The 21,523-nt window shown below is 45.0% G+C and overlaps 1 protein-coding gene across 1 annotated transcript in view; it reads right to left on the reverse strand.

Moving 5' to 3' along the window:
• The window catches only part of LOC138275894 (kinesin-like protein KIF17), a 1,877,333-nt gene that overhangs the window by 472,268 nt on the left and 1,383,542 nt on the right, over window positions 1-21,523 (reverse strand). The window contains exon 12 of the mRNA XM_069219138.1: window positions 6,683-6,695. Coding sequence (XP_069075239.1) covers window positions 6,683-6,695 — 13 coding nt within the window. The remainder of the gene's footprint in view (window positions 1-6,682; window positions 6,696-21,523) is intronic.

The raw sequence follows: 21,523 nt of genomic DNA on the forward strand, positions 1-21,523 counted from the left end.
ATTCTGGGTAACAGAATCTGGTCAGAGCCCCACAAGTCACCCCATCTTGGATTCCCCTAGGTCTCTAGTTTTCAAAAATGCATAGGGTTGGTAGGTTTCCCTGGGTGCCGGCTGAGCTAGAGGCCAAAATCCACAGCTAGGCACTTTGCAAAAAACAGCTCTGTTTTCTGTCAAAAAAATGGGATGTGTCCACGTTGTGTTTTGGGGCATTTCCTGTTGCGGGCGCTAGGCCTACCCACACAAGTGAGGTATCATTTTTATCGGGAGACTTGGGGGAACATAGAATAACAAAACAAGTGTTATTGCCCCTTATCTTTCTCTACATTTTTTCCTTCCAAATATAAGAGAGTGTGTAAAAAAGACGTCTATTTGAGAAATGCCCTGCAATTCACATGCTAGTATGGGCACCCCGGAATTCAGAGATGTGCAAATAACCACTGCTCCTCAAAACCTTATCTTGAGCCCATTTTGGAAATGCAAAGGTTTTCTTGATACCTATTTTTAACTCTTCATATTTCAGCAAATGAATTGCTGTATACCCAGTATAGAATGAAAACCAACTGCAGGGTGCAGCTCATTTATTGGCTCTGGGTACCTAGGGTTCTTGATGAACCTACAAGCCCTTTATATTCCCGCAACCAGAAGAGTCCAGCAGACAAAACGGTATATTGCTTTCAGAAATCTGACATCGCAGGAAAAAGTTACAAAGTAAAACATAAAGAAAAATGACTGTTGTTTTCAGCTTAATTTCAATATTTTTTTATTTCAGCTGTTATTTTCTGTAGGAAAACCTTGTAGGATCTACACAAATAACCCCTTGCTGAATTCAGAATTTTGCTAGCTTTCAGAAATGTTTAGCTTTCCGGGATCCAGCATTGGTTTCACACCCATTCCTGCCACTAACTGGAAGGAGGCTGAAAGCACCAAAAATAGTAAAAATGGGGTATGTCCCAGTAAAATGCCAAATTTGTGTTGAAAAATGTGGTTTTCTGATTCAAGTCTGCCCGTTCCTGAAAGGTGGGAAGATTGTGATTTCAGCACCAGAAACCCTTTGTTGATGGCATTTTCAGGGAAAAAACCACAAGCCTTCTTCGGCAGCCCTTTATTCCAATTTTTTGGGAAAAAACGAAATTTTCACTGTTTTTGCCTATTTTCTTGGTCTCCTCCAGGGGAAACCACAAACTCTGGGTACCATTAGAATCCCTAGGATATTGGAAAAAAAGGGCGCAAATTTGGCGTGGTTAGCTTATGTGGACAAAAAGTTATGAAGGACTAAGCGCGAACTACCCCAAATAGCCAAAAAGGGGGGGGGGCAGTAGTTAAGAGGTCAAGGGAAAAATGGGCACAGGAAAAAAGTTTTTCAAAAGCTCGTGCTGGTGCTAGCACTGTTTCTTACTGCAAAATGCATCCTCTGACCTATTTTGGATGCAAGGGTGCACTGTGTGTTAAGAAAATAGCAATAAATGGTGAGGGTAAGTTGGGAGAAAAATACTATCTCAAAAGCACATTTAGCGAGTGTGAGAAGCTGCTCACACTGTTTTTCATGTTCTGGCACATTTAGCGTACTTTCTTAGTGCAAATTGCATTTGCAGGTCCATTTTGGACAGGAGGGTGACTTTTTCTGCTAAGAAAATAGTGCTAAATCTTGGGTTACACTTTTTATACAATTCTGTGTGATCTTGTGTAATAATGCTGTAATTCTGTTATAGCAATTATGCGAGTTACAACCACTCCTACAATTTACATGGTTCAATGGGCCCTAGTGCCACTGCACCTGCTGAATAAATGGTAGCTACAATGCTGGTATTAGCAGGAGCTCATGCACAGTACATGAAAACAGTGAATAGGTGTCCCCAGAAGAAAATGTGCTGTCCAGGTGTATAGCTTCCATTGTGGCAGCACATTCAGTGACAATGGGGCATGGAGAGCTAAGGCGCCTACTAAAAGTAGATTTTTACTGTATTTTGCAGTGCAAGCAGCAGCCAAGGGGGCCATTTTCTTCCTTGCACTAGGTCTCATGCCATACTTGCTATGCCACTGGTGCTGTGCATCCCAGTAAATTCCTCTGACATTCTAGGATAATGGTAGTAACAGAATTAACAATATATTTAACAATCCCCGATACTTAACTTTTCCCTTTCAGTACAAACTGGTACACATGAGATGGACAGTGTGCCTGTCTCTCCAGTGCTTCATAACTAACGTGGAAATTATGCACAATGAGCTGAAAACAAAGCATTAATACTTGAGGTTAAAGAGTAGAAAGAAATAGATACCTATTTCCTGGCTGATTTGTGCCAAGTTAAACCAGAAAAACTGGGATTAATCCCGGCTTCCCCACTTAACTAAATTGTGCGACCTTAGGCAAATATTTTATTTCATCATTTTCTTCATTCTCGCATAAGAAAGGAGCTTCAAACACATGAGTTCAGAATAAGAGGTGTTTATATGCATCTCATTTTTAATTTAATAGACTTTAATGGTGCTCTATCTATAAGTATAAGTGCTACATTAATTGAAGGTGGCATTGTTAGGAAGGCAGGGTAGGAATGGTTCTAAGTTCATGCTTAAGAACTCTAACTTTTAATAAGTGCATCTATTAATGTCAAAGTACTGCATGTTAGAGTAAGGTGCTTTTTGAATTTGATGAAACTTTATCATATTTTACCTGATGCATGGTTTACTGGTAAACATTTCAGCACTCAGTTCCTACACAAGGTAAAAAATAAATTAGCCAGCCAGGCCTTTGCACTAATTTAGGGAGGGTGAGCTGGCTGATCTTTATCTTCTGTTTATTATCAGTCCCAAGATTAAAATGGGTTGCGCAATAAGAGCAGAGGCAATCCCTTCAGCATCAACTACCCGGTGGCAAACTCAAAAAAATCTCCAACATACAGCCTTTTAAAAAAACATTATAACCAAGACTTTTCAAGATGTAAAACATACCCTGTCAAAGAAATAAGTGCTTCTATCTTGAGCACATACTGAGACAATGACAGGCGTCATGCCCATAAAGCAAACAATGCCAATTAATGCATTGCCATAAAAAGAAGATTCTTCAGAGGCGCTGCTGTGTACCCATGTATCCCCCCTGCCTATCTCTAACACTAATGCAGCAAGTTGCATGTGAGCTGCCACTTGCTTCACAGCTTGTGACCCTCTGTAGCCCCAGGCACTGCCATGTAACAGGAATGCTAAACTACTGCTGTACTCTACCACGTTGGTCTGCTCTTCTACCAAGATCGCTGCCTCTGCTCCTTGTGCATTTTCAACATGCTTATTACTGTGCTGCTCGCGTTTTTAGAAAAACACCAGCTGCAAATGGTTTATGTTTGAAGTGAAGGCGCTTCTCAACAGAGATTGTGCGCTACGGGAAGTTTGTATACGTAAGCACACCCTGCAGGGAACACTGGTCAAGGGGGGCAAAACTCACTTTTTATCAACCCAAGAAGCTGGTCGGGAAAGGCTGGATGGATGTCAGATGGGAGGAGGTCAAGACACTGTGACTGCCTTAAGAGGTTCCAGGGCACTGCAAAGGAGAATTGTGATACACTCAAAGTGGAGATGCAGGGCAAAAAGAAATCGCCAAGCCTGGGGTATCTTCCCGATTCCCCGAACTGATCTTGGGACCCATGGGGAGACAAGAGGGTCCCATGGGATTGTAAATGTGGCACTGGAAATGCACCCAAAGTGTCTTGTGGTGGGCTGGGAGCAGCCCTCGATGGTCCTAATACGGTGATTGGGGGCAAGATAGAGACTGAGGATATAGGAAACCAACTTGGTAAAGACATTCCACTAAGGGGATGGGTGAGGGCAGAAGGTGATAGTGATGCTTCCGAGTTAGAAGTATGTTTAGTTGGGGCAACTGGCGCTATGCGCAGTTGAGGAGGTGGGCAGTTTGGATTCCACAGCGCAGTGTAGCAGGGAGGTGGGATTCATGATTGAGGAGAAGTTATGGATTATGTTGTAGTTTATGTTCAGACAAGATACATACGATCAGTCAACATAGCTGAGGCACACAGGACATTCACTCTCACAACCTGAACCCCATCTAGCTTTGGCCTGGCATCCCCCAGATGTGGTCTGTTAACCATATAGTGTGATGGCCAAAGTTAGTATGTCAACCCTAGGAATATTATCCTGGAACGTCAATGGCCTAGGCGACAAAGTCAAATGGGGAGTCGTGCTCCAGTACATCAAACAAGATTTCCCTGATATAGTTCTCCTACTAGAGACTCACCTTCTGGGTAATAGGTGTCATGTCCTGGACCGTTGGGGATATAAAAAGGCTGCTAAGAGCAACCATAATGTCATAGTTTACAACGTCAGTGTCCTGACATCTGCCATGGTGTGCCATGTTACATATGGCAAACACATGATAGAGTTATGTGGTGGTAGTATGGGCTTGGAAAGCGTCAAGCATCTGACAAAGTTCTAAGCTTCTGCCAATGGACAGTAATCTGTCCCCCAAAAATGTGAAACGTATGTATATGAAACATGTAGATATGTCTGCATCCCATATCTGTACATGTTTTTGTGGGGTAACTATGGACCAGATATTAAAGAAACCAGGTCGGCGCGGTGCTGTGCCAACATCAGCAGCGCCACGCCAGTTTTTAAACACAGTGCTGCCCCGTATTTACAAGAGTACGGAGCAGCCCTGCGTCTCTGCCTGTGCCAGCACCAAATTAAACTGTCTGCGTTGAGGGGAGAGATTGTTTATATGCAGGAAGGTATCCCTGCCTGCACATTAACAATCTACAATGGCGATTTCCCACATCTATGTGTTTTACAGAATGCAGCACACGTAGAAGTGCCAAAGCATCATTTATAAACAATTGTTTATGTCCAGGAAGGGACACCTTCCTGCACATAAGCAATCATCCATTGCATTTTGCTTCTTCTGTGTGTGTTGCAGAATAAAGCACATACAGAAAAAAAAAGAAATGAGGAGGAATAAAAGCATTACTCCTCATTTTGCCATGCTAACGCCACCCCTAGGTTGGCGTTTGTTTTTGTCGCAGCCACAAATTAATGATTTCTCGTAAATCTGGGGAGCGTCAACAGCTATGGATGTTGCGATGGGACTCCCACTGCAACACACACTGCACACCCCTCTGATGCAGAAAATCTAATCTGAGTGGCCCATATTTACAGGGCGGCGTTAAGCCACAAAAAGTGGTGTTACAGATCCTTGAACATATTGTGCAGTGAAAAGCACCACCAGAACGTCACTGAAAGTGACGCTTCAGTGGCACTAAGGCCTTTTAAATCTAGCACTCTGTCTATGTGACAGACATGTTACAGTTGGCAGTTGTTCATTCCTAACACTAAGTTGACTAGCTCACTCAGCTAAACAAGCTGAATTGTTACAGTTGTCCACGCTTTTATTTATTCAACAATCACAAAGATATGTTTTCCTGTCATGCCTTGCAGGTGGACCTCCACCCTACACTGTTGGAGAGGTTTCCCAGTTTGAAGACTCCGATGCAACCAGTGAGTGTCACGTTGTATGTCACATGTGTAGATCCAAGGTTGTGTGTGAGAGGGTATGATGTGTGCAATGCTATGTTAAAATCACATGTGTGACAGTTAAGACTCCATCATCTATGCTTGGGTATCGAAATCATGTCTGATGTTATGTTGAGGATGTTGAATGAGCTGATTGGTGCATAGGTGCCAAAGTGTGCTGCAATGGATTTGTGGGTTTTATGAAAAGGTAGGTATGCCCACAAACACAGTGATGTGAGGCAAAATAAGTGTCAGAGCTGCTGGCTTTTAGAATTGCATGGATGTTGCCAACAAATTAGTCACAGCACATGTTGCTGCACGTGGTGCCACACTCTGCACTAATGTACTCCGGACATGGTAAAATGTATGTACATCTGTTAAGGTGTCCAAAAGGCTTATCAATGAGACATTTGCACCACCACTGCTTCACTACTCTTCAGAAATGAAGTGAGGCGCCGGTCGTGCAAGGAGCTTTTTGTGAAGGGCAACAGTCAGTTGAGTGCACACAGAGATTTCAGCTCTTTTAAAGATGGATGTGGGACATGTCTACGGATTGTAGCAAACAAGATGTGTGCAGACTAACCTACATGATCTATCCATCATGATAATTGTGAACGAGCATGGTCACATCATCTGTGTATATGAGATGTGCATGGTGAGTGTTTACCTGGTACTTAGGAGAGGTAAAATAGCTTGTGCACAGATAGGGTAAGATTTGAGAAAAGTGACACTACACCCAGTGCAGTGCCACTTTTCCTGTGTCCCTTAGCGCACCCCTAACGCCACCATGTGTGCGCCGCATTAGAAATTTAGCACACCATGCCATAGGATAGGAGGCAATAGAGTAAAATGTTTAGAAGCTATTGATGTACTGTTCAGGGTTAGGGCAAAATAAATTGGCACTAATCCTGAACTGTACATAGGGGCACGTTGTAACCAATGGTGTGCTACCTTGTAACACCTGCTCTGAGCAAAAATAAATGATGCTGTGGAATCTCTTGGAATCTCCTGTGCCATTTTTCATGCACGATGCCTGGCTAAGGCACAATGTGGTGCAAGGGGTGACAAAGTGGCGCAATGCGTGCATATGGCACAGAGATTTTGGCCTTGTGGGGCCACATCAGCGACACAATAATGATGCTAATGTGGAGCAAGGGGGCGCTAGTTCAACTTAAATCTGGGCCCTAATGTGCAGCATGAGATAGCCGTTCTCCCTGTGACATGAACATGATACCGTAGATGCCTAGTAGGCAAATTTTTTGACATTGTTGTAGTATGTCTGATGGGCAACATGTGTCATCTGAAACTACTGTACACATTGCAGGGGTGTTCTTCCTGTATCCAGTGCAGTTTCTGATATCATGTTATCCTCAATTTTTGGCAGCCACAATGACCCCAGCCCAGAAGTGTGCATTTGAGAAGAGGATCAGCATTTCTGCCACATATTGGAAGCGCATGCAGGTTACTGCAAGATGGCCAAGAGGTACCGATGGGAGAAGTCATCGGGTCGTGGCTGGCATCCCCACATGAGGTACCAGCTACACAGCTAGCAACCGGCAGCAAAAAAGCTACAACCTCCATGCCAAGGGGCAGGGGGGCCTCAGCAGGTCCCACACCCTCCTTATCCACAGTACAAACTATGACAGCAGCCCAGCAACAGCCACCCCCAGCTGCCACAGCCTCCACCTTTGAGGCTGATATGCGAAGAGACATAGCAGATGTAAAGACCAGGTTAGCAAAACTTGAACACGAGAAACAAGTTGCTTACCTTCGGTAACGACTTATCTGGTAGAGACTTTATCTAGCTGTAGATTCCTTACCTTAGAATCCCTTAGCGTCAGCTTCGAACTGTACTCTGCGCATGCAGTGGGGTGGTATCGTTCAGATCCGTGTGTGTCGTACGGCTCCGCGCGGTGTCGTCAGCATCGTTGGAGCCATCTGTGATGTCACGGTCTTCTATAAAGGCACCACCCCGGCGCGCGCGCGTCAGTTCTTTTCCACAACTTTCCACACCGGAAGCGCAGAGTCATGGAAGAACCAACTTTCTCTGTTTGTTTGTGCGAAATGACATGCCCTGAACAAGGGTAAAAATCTGAAAATACATGGTATATCTGCAGCGTGCGAAAGCATGGGTGGGTGTAAGGAATCTGCAGCTAGATAGAGTCTCTACCAGATAATCTGTTACCAAAGGTAAGTAACTTGTTCATCTGATAGAGACTTCTAGCTGCAGATTACCTTAGAAAAGATACCCAAGCCTGACGCTGGGCTGCGGACATATACTTTATACAAGAAAGTCCTGTAGGACCAAGCAAACAAAATGCCCATCTCTCCTCACCTGGCTATCCAGGCAGTAGTGCCTTGCGAATGTGTGCAAGGAAGCCAACGTTGCTGCCTGACAGATGTCTAGGACCGGTACGCCGTAAGCTAACGCTGTGGTAGCATCTTTCCCCCTTGTAGAGTGAGCTCTCAAGCCCTGAGAAGGCTGCCTTTTAGCTAATGCACTGATCTGGGCCTAATTGGCTCCGTCAAAGTCAGAATCGGCGTCACACGTCGTTCTGGCTCCAGATCATCTGGAATGAGGATGGGGCTACCACCACCAGTGGCCGCTGTTGGTGGAGGGAGCGTCTACATCGGGCCCGGCGCCACAGAAGGTTGACTATGAGAACCCGGCGCTCTTCCGGATTCACTATTGGATCCTGGGGTCCTCAACAATAATGAGGCCGAAGCTACCGATGTCAAATCCGATGGGCCCCCTGCTGGGCCTGCAGAGCCCAAAAACCCACCGGAGGAGGGTGAAGCCCGCTCAAAAACAAGGCGCATAGCCTCGTTAAATTCCTTAATTTGAGCGAGGGTCGCTCCGGTTCCCGGAAAGGGGGGAAGACGCAGAGTCGACCCTGGCGACGGCTCCGCAGAGCCGCCTCGTCCCCCAACGGCCTCTTACCTGAATGTCCCGAGGACCTCGAATGCGACGAAGATGAATTTGGGCTCCTGGAGCAGTGCTGCGACCTCCTCCTAGAGCGGGATCGTGACCTCTTCAGAGTCGCACCGACCAAAGATGGCTGCCGGGCCACTAGAAGTTTGAGAGATCTCTCTCTGAAGGCCTTCGGAGCTAGGGCCCCACAGTCGGAGCACGACTTTGCATCGTGGTCCTTTTCGAGGCACCAGAGACAAACTTGGTGCTGATCAGTGACCGACATGGCGCGATGACATGTGCCACATGGTTTGAATCCAGTCTTCCTCAAAGTCATTTGCACAGAAAATCGAAAACGTCTTTGACTGAAAGCCGAAAAGAGGGTAGCTCTATCAAGACCTGCGCTTAACCGGTGCAGAAGGAAAAGAACTGACGTACAGGTGGCAGGGTGGTGCCTATGTAGAAAACTGTGACGTCACAGAGGGCTCCAACGACGCTGATGACGCCACACGGAGCCGGACGACGCACACGGATCCAAACGACGCCAACCGACGGTGCGCGCATGGAACTGCTCAGCAGAAAAATTCTGGATTCTAAGCTGACGCCAGGGAATTCAAAGGTAAGGAATCTGCAGCTAGAAGTCTTTAACAGATAATGCTGGCAATTACAAACTTTTGAAATTCATAAAGAAGACGCTAAAAAAGCTATGAGTGTGCACACTGACCGACTCTCAGTTTCTTCCCTTCCCCTATTTCATATTGTAAATAGTTTTAGTGGGTTTTAGGTGGGTAGTCATAGGTTAGGCAGTATAGGTTAGGTTAGTTGTAGGATATAGTATAGTTGGGGGGGTGCATTTCTGGTATTTTGTTTGTTTTGGGGTGTGTTGGGAGGTAGATTATATATGGGGCTCCATGTTTAAAAGGAAAACATAAGAAAAATACAAAAACAATATATTTGTTTTAGCAACAGGTTTAGTCCATGTGTAGTTTTAGTTCATGTCATCCTACTCATCTATTGTCTCTTAAGAGGGAGGGGACAATGTTTGTGTGGCGTTAAATGTATAAGATAAGTTTAGATTGACATAGATAGGTGTAGGGATAAGTTAAGATGTGTTAGTATAGGTTAGCCTACTGTAGGTTAGTGTCTAGTTTAGGTTTTTAATAGGTTGTGTTTTTTAGTAACAATAAATCATGTTAGTTTTCGACAATAAGGCGTCTATGATGAGTGACTGTCTGGGTGTTCTCATATCTGTACTGGGCACGTTAAGAGTTAAGCCTTTCAGTATGCATTCAGTATTGATTTACATGTGTGACTATGTGTATCCTCTATGACCAAGGAGCTGGCACTGGTATGACATCAGCTACTAGAGATAGATTGTGGTGCAGTTCCTGAGACTTGTATTGTGTATGGATACAAATGCTTTGTCAAGTAATAATGAAACATCAATTGTTATTGCTACAGTATGTAACAATCATTCATGAAAACGTGAGCACATTAAACTCCACCTTATTTGGGCAAATGATACTGGCACACTAACAGCTTCCCCTCACAGTCTTACATATGCCTATTTTGTCTCTTACATAAATGTTGTAGAGGTACAATCATCAGGGAAATTTCTTGACACTTGTGTTCTGAAGCACACATACCATATATCTACTTGTATGGATATCTATTTCAGACATGCTTTGAAGCCTCAGAAAGTTGGTTGTAGTCCACAACACTATCTGTCACCTTTATCATGTTTGAGTCCTAGTGTGTGCCTTTGTGTCTGACAGTAAGCCAAACATGTCCTTTGGTTCTGTACTCATTAACATAGCTTCACACAATGCAAACATTTATAGGAGTTCATGGAACACAGTAAAAACCAGGGCATGTGAATATGGTGATTTATTTACATGTGCAAGGTTTGTTTCCAATCACATACAATGTACAGATCAATGACTCCATGAGAGGTCCCAAGCCATTGAATGTCCAGTCAGAGTCCAAGGGTGAGGGACATGTCATGAGACGTGTAAGAGAGGTGAGCATTAGTAAGGACGTGTCCAAATTGACAATAGGTAGAGATTGAGACAATGACAGTCCATACATGATAAGTCAATGGTGGCAGAGGGAAGAAGGCACATGGCCAGCTGTCAAAACACTAGCATGATCTCAAGCACAGAACTAATGAGATACTGTCCATGTGGCACACACTGGAGCTACCAGGTGTGTTTTTGTGTGAAAGATGTTCCTTTCACATCTTCAACCTCAGATGTGTGTGGTACCTCTTGTGCCATATGTGGTGCTGTTGTTGAAGGTGAGAGGGGGCACACACACATCAGGGGATAGAGATGTGGAATCAAAGGTTCTGGCAGCTGCCATATGTGGGAATACATAAGGCATCACTGAAGCAAAGAGGAACTGATAGTTTTGCAACACTGCTGCTACATCACGGTGATAGACAGCCATGTTTTCACTGAGGAAGACCACATCCCGCTCTATGAACTCCAGGGCATTTTATATAGCCCCCAGCCTGTTATCAATCATGCTGCTGGCACTTTGGGAGGTCACTTGGTCAAGCCTCTGCCTCATGACAGCAGCTATGTTAGCCAGGAACTGCTGGAATCCATGTAGTGGGTGCCTCTGATGGCAGCAGAGTTGTCTTTATTCGGACTAAGGCTCCTCTGCACTCCTTCTAGGCTGCCCGCCATGGTCTCCATCCCCACCTCACTTATTGTGCAAGCTACCACAGGACTTCTCAATCTGGGCCCTCAGAGTCCAGGGCTGTGGCAGGAATGATCTGTGCTGTGTGTTGGTAGCTGGATGGTTTGACTATAGTGGTTGTTGACATGGCTCATTTACTTGCTACTGGTGGCTCAGTGACGTGGTCCATACTCCCACGTCAAATCACACATTTGTGGACCCCTAATGGCACACTGTGCCACCTGAACATCATTTGTGTGTAGTCACCATTTGCACAATCTACACTCACCTTGATTGTTTAATCATGGTATTCAACATATGTACCCCTTTCATTGACTTGACTATGTTAACTTTGCAAGCCACAGGCATTGTTCCGGATGTGTGCTCACACCACAAGTGGAGATGTACAGAAATACTTGGAATTAGTTCTTACAGATATTTGAGTTAGTAACTGACTCATCTGCCACCCTACGTGTGTTGTTGGAGTGATTGTAGGAAGTCAGCTGCCCACATGCATCCTCCTAGCCAATTTGAGTGGTGTGTCCAGCATACTGCACCAGCCATTGTGAGATTCAACTACATTGTGTGTATGTCAGCAAATAGGATTTTCTCTCTTGCTGCAGGACAACACTCATCCATGCATCTTAGGTTTCCTTGTTGCACAGCAGCAAAGATGGCTGCATTGCCTGACTGAGTGTTGTTTTGGTGGAACGTAGACCTTCCTGTTTGCACACATACACACACGATAGTTCATTGTTATGTTGTGTGGTGCAGGATGCAGAACACATGACTCTAGGGGGCAAATTTACGAGGCCCTATCACCACCTGAAAATCACTTTTTGCAATGCTCCAGGGGCACTTTTCACTGCTCCATAATTACGAGGAGGTGTAATGCCACTTTTTGTGGAGTTACGCCTCTTTGTATAGGCCCGTCCGATGCAGCTTTCGCCGTCAGAGGAGCGTGCAATCGGTCTTGTAGTGGCCGTTCCACCACAAACTCCATTGCTTTTGATGCTGCCCCAAACTTATAGGAACTTGTGAATCTGTGGCAGCGGAAATTACTAATGCCACCCCAGGGGTGATGTTAGCATGACAAAATGAGGAGGAATGCTTTTATTCTTCATATGTTTTGCTTTTTCTATGTGTGCTGCATTCTGCAGCACACATAGAATTCGTGGAATGCCATGGTTGGTTGTTTAGGTACAGGAAGGTGTCCTTTTCTACACATATACAATCTATATCCTCAACACAGACACCCTTGCACTATGGTGCAAGGATTCCTGCGTTGGCGCATGCAGCTTAATTCAGGTAGGGAAACGCAGGGGTGAGCCGTATTCCTGTAAATATGGCACATCCCTGAATTTCAAAAGTGCCACCACTTTGCCATATATATGGGCCTACGTGGCTAGGGGGATGCATGTGGATAGCCCGCACACTTCCATAATTCTGTCAACACACGTGTGGTGGAAGGTGGACCCAATACATTTTGAGGCTTATTGATGTGTGCATGCATCATGTTGGGACACAAAATCCAGGGTGGGATTTTAGTTTTGGTACTAAGGACAGACATTGTAGTAATACTATTATAGACTACTTTCAATGAGTGTTGCAATCATCGTCAAACATTATAATTTGCAGACAGCATTCCTGATAGTAGATTTAGCAGGATGTGTTCCTTCCTGCAGATGTGCATTAGGACCAGCAAGAGGGACACCCCTACACCATTCAGGTTGTATGACAATGTTGGTGAGGTCTGTCAGATATTTAGGCATTACCAAGGTTAGTAGAGGGATTCATTGACTATCTGTTACAAGTACACATCCCTGCACATTTGAATTGATGCTGCACTGCGAAGCAAGCTGAGCTGTTGCACGGTGTGTTTCTTAATAAATGGGTAATTATGTGCCAGTATATCCAGACACAAACATCATAGTGCTCTACCCAAGCATTTGAATTTTTGATTTCTACTCGTATGGTGGATCCACATTTGCAACAATTTGTATAATGCTAATGTTGCATTACAGCATTGTAGAATTGGGCCCCTAGTGCAACACTGATACCAGTTGTAGCTGTTGTTACGCATTAAGGTATTCTTTTGTGCATGACACCAACTATTCCCACAACACAGGCAATGTTGCTTCATGGTGGAGGCGTGGCCAGGCAAGATGGATTACAGGACATAAGCCCTGTATCTCCTGGTCTGTTTTTTAAAATTAATATAATAATCCTGCAACATCCTATGATGTGCTGGTGCATAAATTATGGTTAAATTGCCCCAGATGCCCAGTAGGTGTGAAGAGAAGTGAGATTTGGGATGGGGTGCCGCATGGAGCCTGCGCGGATTGAGAGGAGTGGCAAGGCCTGGGTCAAGAGACAGGACGTAAAAGCAGTGAACTCAGGTGTCAGCCAGAATCCACTGGATGAGTTCACAGCGGCCGCCCCTGGGACAGCCTAGCTTCGAGGAGCATGAGAGCAGTGCGGGAGTGACCGTCGGCAGCACGGGGAAGCGGTAAGGAGGAGCTGCGGGCTGGCGGGCGATGCTCTGCTCAGGGCCTAGAGAGGCCTGCGCCTCTCACTGTCCTAAATGCAGACTTAACAGTTCTATGTAAGCTGCTTGCCATTCGGCTGGCGTCTTATATTCCTCAGGTGATGCACAAGGACCAGTGCGGATTAATTACTGGTCGTAGCACGGGCATGAATCTGAAACGTCTAGCACATGACCTGCATGAGGTGGAAAACCATGAAGAGGAGCTGGCTCGTGTCTCTATAGATCTGGAGAAGGCCTTCGACATGGTGGACTGGGGATATCTCCTTGCAGTGCTGCGGGAGATGGGGTTTGGCCCCCGGTTCCGAGATTGGGTGTGTCACTTGCATACAGAAAACACAGCAAGTGCGCGTGTGGGATGGAGTCAGTTGGAGATGTGGAGGTTAGGCAGGGGCATCGGAAGGGTTGTCCGCTGTCACCCCTCCTGTTCACCTTGGCTATCGAACCCTTGGCCATATGGGTTTGTTGTGACATGGTGGACAGCGGTATAAAGTTGGGTGACGTTAATCATATCATCTCAATCTACGCTAATGACGCGTTATTCTACATATCATCCCCACGTGATGCACTGCCAAGGCTGTTGCGACTCCTGGAGACATTCAGGGACATATCAGGTCTCTGTTTAAACAAACATAAGTCACTAATTTTTCAGTTGGCGGCGTTGGCAATCAGGCCGCTGGATCGTCTCCCAGAGCTGGGCTTGCGCCGGGTGACGACCAACCTCAGATATTTGGGGATGCAGGTGGTGCACACCAAAGCACAGTAATTGCGTCTCAATATGGGCAGAGTGGTTGACTCCCTAAGAAAGTCGGTGTTGGAACACGCTGCCGCTCTCACTCATGGGTAAACTGGCGGTCTTCAAGATGGTTCTACTGCCCAGGTGTCTGTATACCTTACAAAACTCGTTTTGCCCTATACCACAGAGGGTATTTAAACAACTAACCTCAGTACTCACCTCACTGTTGTGGGCAGGACGTTGCAGTAAGGTGATACTGACTACACTAACCCTATGTTACGCAGGCGGAGGATTAGAGGTGCGGAGGCTCGACCTCTACTACTATGCCACGCACTTGCTGCATGAGGCACGGTGGCTCACAGAGGATGACAATTGGGAAAAGCGTCTGGTAGCTGGTTTGGTGACAGTGGACCACCTACCAGTGACATTAATGGAGGGGACTGGAGCAGAGAGAAGGATCCCATATGTAGTTCATCACACTGCAAGCCCATCTGGCAGCGGTGTGTGGAGGTGGTTTTGCTGAGAGCTCCCTTTCATCTGGAATTACCCATTTGGATACTAGCACCGGCCAATGGGTCATTTCAGGCTCATAGGAAAGGGGAGTGTACGCAGCGGGGAGACCTATACCCAGATGAATACTTTATTGCAGTTGAGCAAGCGTGTGACACATTTGGCCTAGGCCAGGGACATTTTCTCACCATGCAGGACTGGTGGAAATGGCCAAACAAACTTGGCCCATATACTCCGCTACACCACAGACATCGCAGATACTTTTTATCCTACTAATGTGCAGGGGGAGGGGGCGACATTTGATTGTGCAACTATATAAAGCGATGAGAGAGGACGCGTTAGGACATTCGGTCAGGGACATTGCAAATACTTTTTGTCCTACTAATGTGCAGGGGGAGGGGGTGACATTTGATTGTGCAACCATATAAAGTGATGAGAGAGGACTTGTTAGGACATTCGGTCAGGGCATGAGCTGCCTGGGAGCTAGAGCTGGGATCCCCATTAGAGGATAGTGAATGGCCCAGCATATGCAAACGAACACGCACAGTATCGTCCTATGCACAATTTAGATTAATGCATTATAATTTTCTGCATGGTACACATCTGACCCCCAGGGGACTTCATCACGTCTCCCCAGCAAGATTTGATATGTGTCCCCATTGTGGGGAGGGAGGAGCAGGTTTTATGCATCTGGCATGGGCGTGCCGTTTGGTAGATGACTTCTGGGTACAGGTAGGGACAGACCTCCTGGGAACCACAAGCATCCCTATAGAACATACACAGACACAATGCCTACTGGGATAAGTAAAAAGACCAAAATGTCACAAAATGAATGACAAATTCCTACAACTGGTGTTGGTGTTGCAAGGTGCAGAGTGGCCATTACTTGGATGGGACAGGGCGCACCGGTGTTAGCACATTGGCACAGGGAGGTGGAGGAATGGGTGTTAGCCGAGGAGACACATGAAGAAAAATAGGAGGGATGAAAGATTGGAAGATGATGAGGTGGCCTGGAGGTCAGTGTGTGGAATCCTTCTTGGGATCAGGTGCAGACGTGGAGTCCTCCGAGAGGAATAATGATTCTGCATGACCAGGGAGTGTGACATACCAAGGAGCGACTATGACTGTGCCCCTAATGTAGGTGGGATGTACCAGATACAAATGTAATATGGAGTTTTTCTCTGTCGTGTGACGTCAACTGATTGTATTCCTGTAGGATAATGCATTGTTAAAGAGGTTAAAATCATACTAAATGAAGAAATATGTATGCCATTGCCACTGCTACTGCTTGTTCTATGTTGAAAATTAAAATAAAAGGTTTTTAAAAAAAACTTTGCTACATGGTGAAATGGAACCTAATTGTCCAGCAGCACAAATAATGATCACAGACATGCCCCAAATGTTGTACATGTTCACTTTTGTGACCATTCCCAAATGGTGAATGGAGATATGTGGAAGTTCTTGATGGACCATCCCATGTAACAAGGGTAGTCTGGTTGCCCTCTGAGTGTTACACATAGGCAGGTTGATCGGTGGCAACACTAAAGTGATTGTTGGGATGGTTGAGAAATGGTCAGTGCATGTAGGGGGAAGGTGTGGGTGCATCTCAAGTGTTTGGACATTATGGACCAGGTTTCAGGGAAACGCTGAGCCGCACTCTGTCATTTTCAATATGCAGGGATGCACTGTTTTAAAACGTATACCCCTGTGTTGGCCCTGCTCTGGCTCTATTTTTCTGCCGAGCACCAACAGAGACAACCTTGCGCAATGGTGCATGGATGGCTGCGCTACGGGGAGATTGCTTTTGTGCAGGAAGGGACACCTTACTGCACAAAAAGAATCTTCTATGGGCATTTGCACTTTCTATGTGTGCTGCAGGGTGCAGCACACATAGGAAGAGCAAAAACATGAGGAGGAAGGAAAGCATTTCTCCTTGTTGCACAATGCTAATGCCACCCCTGGGGTGGTGTTAGATTTTGGCGCAGCCGCAGGTTTGCAAACACTTATTAATCTGGGGCAGCATCAAAATGCAATGGCTGTTGTTGTGGCATGTCCACAGCAACACCGATTGCATGCCCCTTCCATGCAAAGTGCTGCATGTGAAGGGGCCATATTTACAAGGGGGTGTTAAGCCACAAAAAGTGGCGTGACACCACCTTGTAAATATGGCAGAGTGCACAGTGCCAACAGAGCATCACTAAAGGTGACACTACTTTGCATGCACTCAGTATCTCCGATGTGCCTCTTCCTTTTGCCATTTGTTAATTGTCCCCCACTGAAACTATCTGTGCATTTGTGGTAAGTCTTGGAAGACTGCGCTGTCCTGCGATTCCGGTGACTAGCTCTTCCAGGATGACCGCCGCCACCATCTCCTCAAGCTCATCCAGATCCTCCTGGGGTGCTGGACTTTTACCTCCAGTCTGCAGTGCTGCCTTTTGGTTCCTGGTCAGTTTCTCTTTAGTTCTGCACTTGCAATCATGCTAGCGCTTCTCACAATTGGTGACAGTCCTCTTCACCTCTGCCACACTTTATCTACTATTACCTGCCATATGGCCTGCTTCCTACCTATTAGCAATTTGGAGGTGACAAAGAGCTACTGTTGGTGCTCCGTCACCTCTCTGACCAAGATTTCATTCTCCTCCTCACTGAAGCAAAACTTCTGCTTTCTTTTCTCCTCCTGGGATTTTCGTGGTCCATCCTGGCTTGTACTGGGCTGATGGGGATCTCTCTGGGGTCTCTCCTGGCCTGCATTTTACATCTTGGCTCCCTGTTTGTTTGTTTGTTTTTTGTTGCTCGCAGGTTTTTTTTACACTAATGCTGCAAATATGGCACTAACACGATTAGCATTAAAAAAATGCTGCTAATTAAGCTAAGGCTACTTTTGCATCATTAGGGTCATTTTTCCTTATGACGTGTCGCAAAGGTTAGCATCATTTTTTATTACGCTAACCTTTCCTTTATGCCATGGTGCATCGTTTTCTAAATTCGACGCACGTAAGGCACATGAAAAGGTCGTTAGCCGTCATTACATGTTTTGACGCACAACAATACTAGCGCAGTTGTGCGTCATTGTTCTTAAATCTGGGCCTTAGTTTCAGCCCCAACTTTGGGTCTAGTTGTACCTCTGTATCCAAGTACTGTTGGTACCATTTTGTGCCTTTCACCTACTCAATGCTCTGTCTATAGGATATCGAGTAGCATGTCTATGGGCTTTAGCTTACAATAAGAAACAATATTGTAGCCAATCAATGCTCTCTGCCTTCCCCATCTACAACCTTTCAGAGTTACTTCATGCACACGTGTATCTTACTACCACCACTTTAGAATGCACAAGTGTGTTCTTCTTCAAGCAGGCAGCAAAACCAAATGTGAGTACAGGCCCAGCCAGACTCACTTGCACTATTTTATTTAAGTTTACCGTGTTTGCAACTGGAAAATAAAATAAGAAACCAGTCTCACAACATCAGTACTCACACCACTGCCAGCTATAGGGCATGCAACTGGTGCAGCTGCACTGGTTGCCCTTTGACAAGCTGAGGCTGCATAAAGAACTTTGGCATTTTACTGGAGCTAATACCAAGGGTTTATGGAGTGGTTAATACACTTAATGGAGAGAGTTGTGATTTGTTTAGTTACCGTTTTTACTCAAGATAAAGCAGTATAGAGAGTTAATGTTACTGCTCCAAAGTACAACATGTGATATGCCGATCACAGATTTGTATTTTGTGTGGATAGCTCAGTGGATTAATGCTTTTATCACAAAGATCCTTTTTAGGGTCGAGCCTGCGTTGTATGCAGTCGCGCATGCGTATCACTGCGAGACGCTTTAGTGTTTAGAAAAGGGCTCGGAGCCCTGTCGACGTCACTTCAGTGTTTTTCCTTGGTTCGTGGGCTTGCCTAATAAAATCTGCTTGCTTTCATTAGTCGAAGGCATGCATACGTCATGCTTTTACCGGTGGCTAGCCCTCCTCGAGCGCATCGACCAAGTACAGAAAACATGCGAGGCTCGCTGTTTTCTGTCCGGTTCGTGGACTACTTTTTCTCTAATTTACTAGCGCGATTTCACTTGGCAGAAGTCGAGCGCTTTACATAGTTAATTGCACTTTTTCGGGTTACGTACATAAATGCACTTTTGCCGATAGGTGAAAAGTCGGGTTAGGAGTTTACAACGCTATCAGCCCTAACATGAGCAAACGCGAGACCCGTTGCATTGCAAATGCTTGTTAGTTCTGGTGTTAGAAAAGACCTGTCTATTTTACCAAAATAATCTGCATGATATATTTACTTAAAGGTGCTTTCAGCCACCTGTCTTCACCCATTAGTCTGTTGTTGTGGCATTTCCATTTCACTTCCGCCCACTACTGTATACAGCATGAGCTACAGGGAGTGCAGAATTATTAGGCAAATGAGTATTTTGACCACATCATCCTCTTTATGCATGTTGTCTTACTCCAAGCTGTATAGGCTCGAAAGCCTACTACCAATTAAGCATATTAGGTGATGTGCATCTCTGTAATGAGAAGGGGTGTGGTCTAATGACATCAACACCCTATATCAGGTGTGCATAATTATTAGGCAACTTCCTTTCCTTTGGCAAAATGGGTCAAAAGTAGGACTTGACAGGCACAGAAAAGTCAAAAATATTGAGATATCTTGCAGAGGGATGCAGCACTCTTAAAATTGCAAAGCTTCTGAAGCGTGATCATCGAACAATCAAGCGTTTCATTCAAAATAGTCAACAGGGTCGCAAGAAGCGTGTGGAAAAACCAAGGCGCAAAATAACTGCCCATGAACTGAGAAAAGTCAAGCGTGCAGCTGCCACGATTCCACTTGCCACCAGTTTGGCCATATTTCAGAGCTGCAACATCACTGGAGTGCCCAAAAGCACAAGGTGTGCAATACTCAGAGACATGGCCAAGGTAAGAAAGGCTGAAAGACGACCACCACTGAACAAGACACACAAGCTGAAACGTCAAGACTGGGCCAAGAAATATCTCAAGACTGATTTTTCTAAGGTTTTATGGACTGATGAAATGAGAGTGAGTCTTGATGGGCCAGATGGATGGGCCCGTGGCTGGATTGGTAAAGGGCAGAGAGCTCCAGTCCGACTCAGACGCCAGCAAGGTGGAGGTGGAGTACTGGTTTGGGCTGGTATCATCAAAGATGAGCTTGTGGGGCCTTTTCGGGTTGAGGATGGAGTCAAGCTCATCTCCCAGTCCTACTGCCAGTTCCTGGAAGACACCTTCTTCAAGCAGTGGTACAGGAAGAAGTCTGCATCCTTCAAGAAAAACATGATTTTCATGCAGGACAATGCTCCATCACACGCGTCCAAGTACTCCACAGCGTGGCTGGCAAGAAAGGGTATAAAAGAAGGAAATCTAATGACATGGCCTCCTTGTTCACCTGATCTGAACCCCATTGAGAACCTGTGGTCCATCATCAAATGTGAGATTTACAAGGAGGGAAAACAGTACACCTCTCTGAACAGTGTCTGGGAGGCTGTGGTTGCTGCTGCACGCAATGTTGATGGTGAACAGATCAAAACACTGACAGAATCCATGGATGGCAGGCTTTTGAGTGTCCTTGCAAAGAAAGGTGGCTATATTGGTCACTGATTTTTTTTTGTTTTGTTTTTGAATGTCAGAAATGTATATTTGTGAATGTTGAGATGTTATATTGGTTTCACTGGTAATAATAAATAATTGAAATGGGTATATATTTTTTTTTGTTGAGTTGCCTAATAATTATGCACAGTAATAGTCACCTGCACACACAGATATCCCCCTAACATAGCTAAAACTAAAAACAAACTAAAAACTACTTCCAAAAATATTCAGCTTTGATATTAATGAGTTTTTTGGGTTCATTGAGAACATGGTTGTTGTTCAATAATAAAAGTAATCCTCAAAAATACAACTTGCCTAATAATTCTGCACTCCCTGTAATGGGGCAATGGGTCAACCTACTTAAACCTCTGGCTAACGTCACTATGAGTGACTGCATTTTGCTCTCTCACAGTGTGGACATCCGCATACAAGGTAGTTCATTTCAGTGTCAGTGTTACCTGATGTGATAGTAGGACGAATCTGAAGTGAAAATGGCATATTCCAGCTTTACCCGTTCCTGTCTTATTCCAACGCTGTTGCAAATTCCTTTTGAACTGAACTGCTGCTAATTCACAACATACTATAATGTGTTTCTGGACTCGGTTTCACCAATGGTTCTTTGATAAACTTTGCCTATGAAGAAAACAAAACTTCATTGCGTTTAATTTTCAGCACACTTTTAACAGTTTTATGTAAACATAGGTGGGGAGTAATTTGGATTTTAGTACTTAAAATGCTATACTGAACCCTCTTTCTTTCCATCTTCTTTGTTTCAATCCTTTTTTCTTTCCTTTTTCCTCTTTTATTTCCTTGTCTTTCACTCTTTGCTTTATTTCTATTTTTGCTTTCTTTTTTCCTTTTTCCTCCTATTTCCTTGATTTCTCCCTTCTTTCTTTTTGCCTTTTTTTCTTTTTTGCTTTCTTTCCTCTTCCTTTCCTTTCCTCCTTTCCATTTTATTTTCCTTCATTTCTTCTTTCTTTCTTCCCTTTTTCTTTCTCTTTTTCCTCCTCCTTTCTTTCTTC

Source organism: Pleurodeles waltl, chromosome 2_2 (assembly GCF_031143425.1).
Source record: "Pleurodeles waltl isolate 20211129_DDA chromosome 2_2, aPleWal1.hap1.20221129, whole genome shotgun sequence".
NCBI classification, from domain to species: Eukaryota; Metazoa; Chordata; class Amphibia; order Caudata; family Salamandridae; genus Pleurodeles; species Pleurodeles waltl.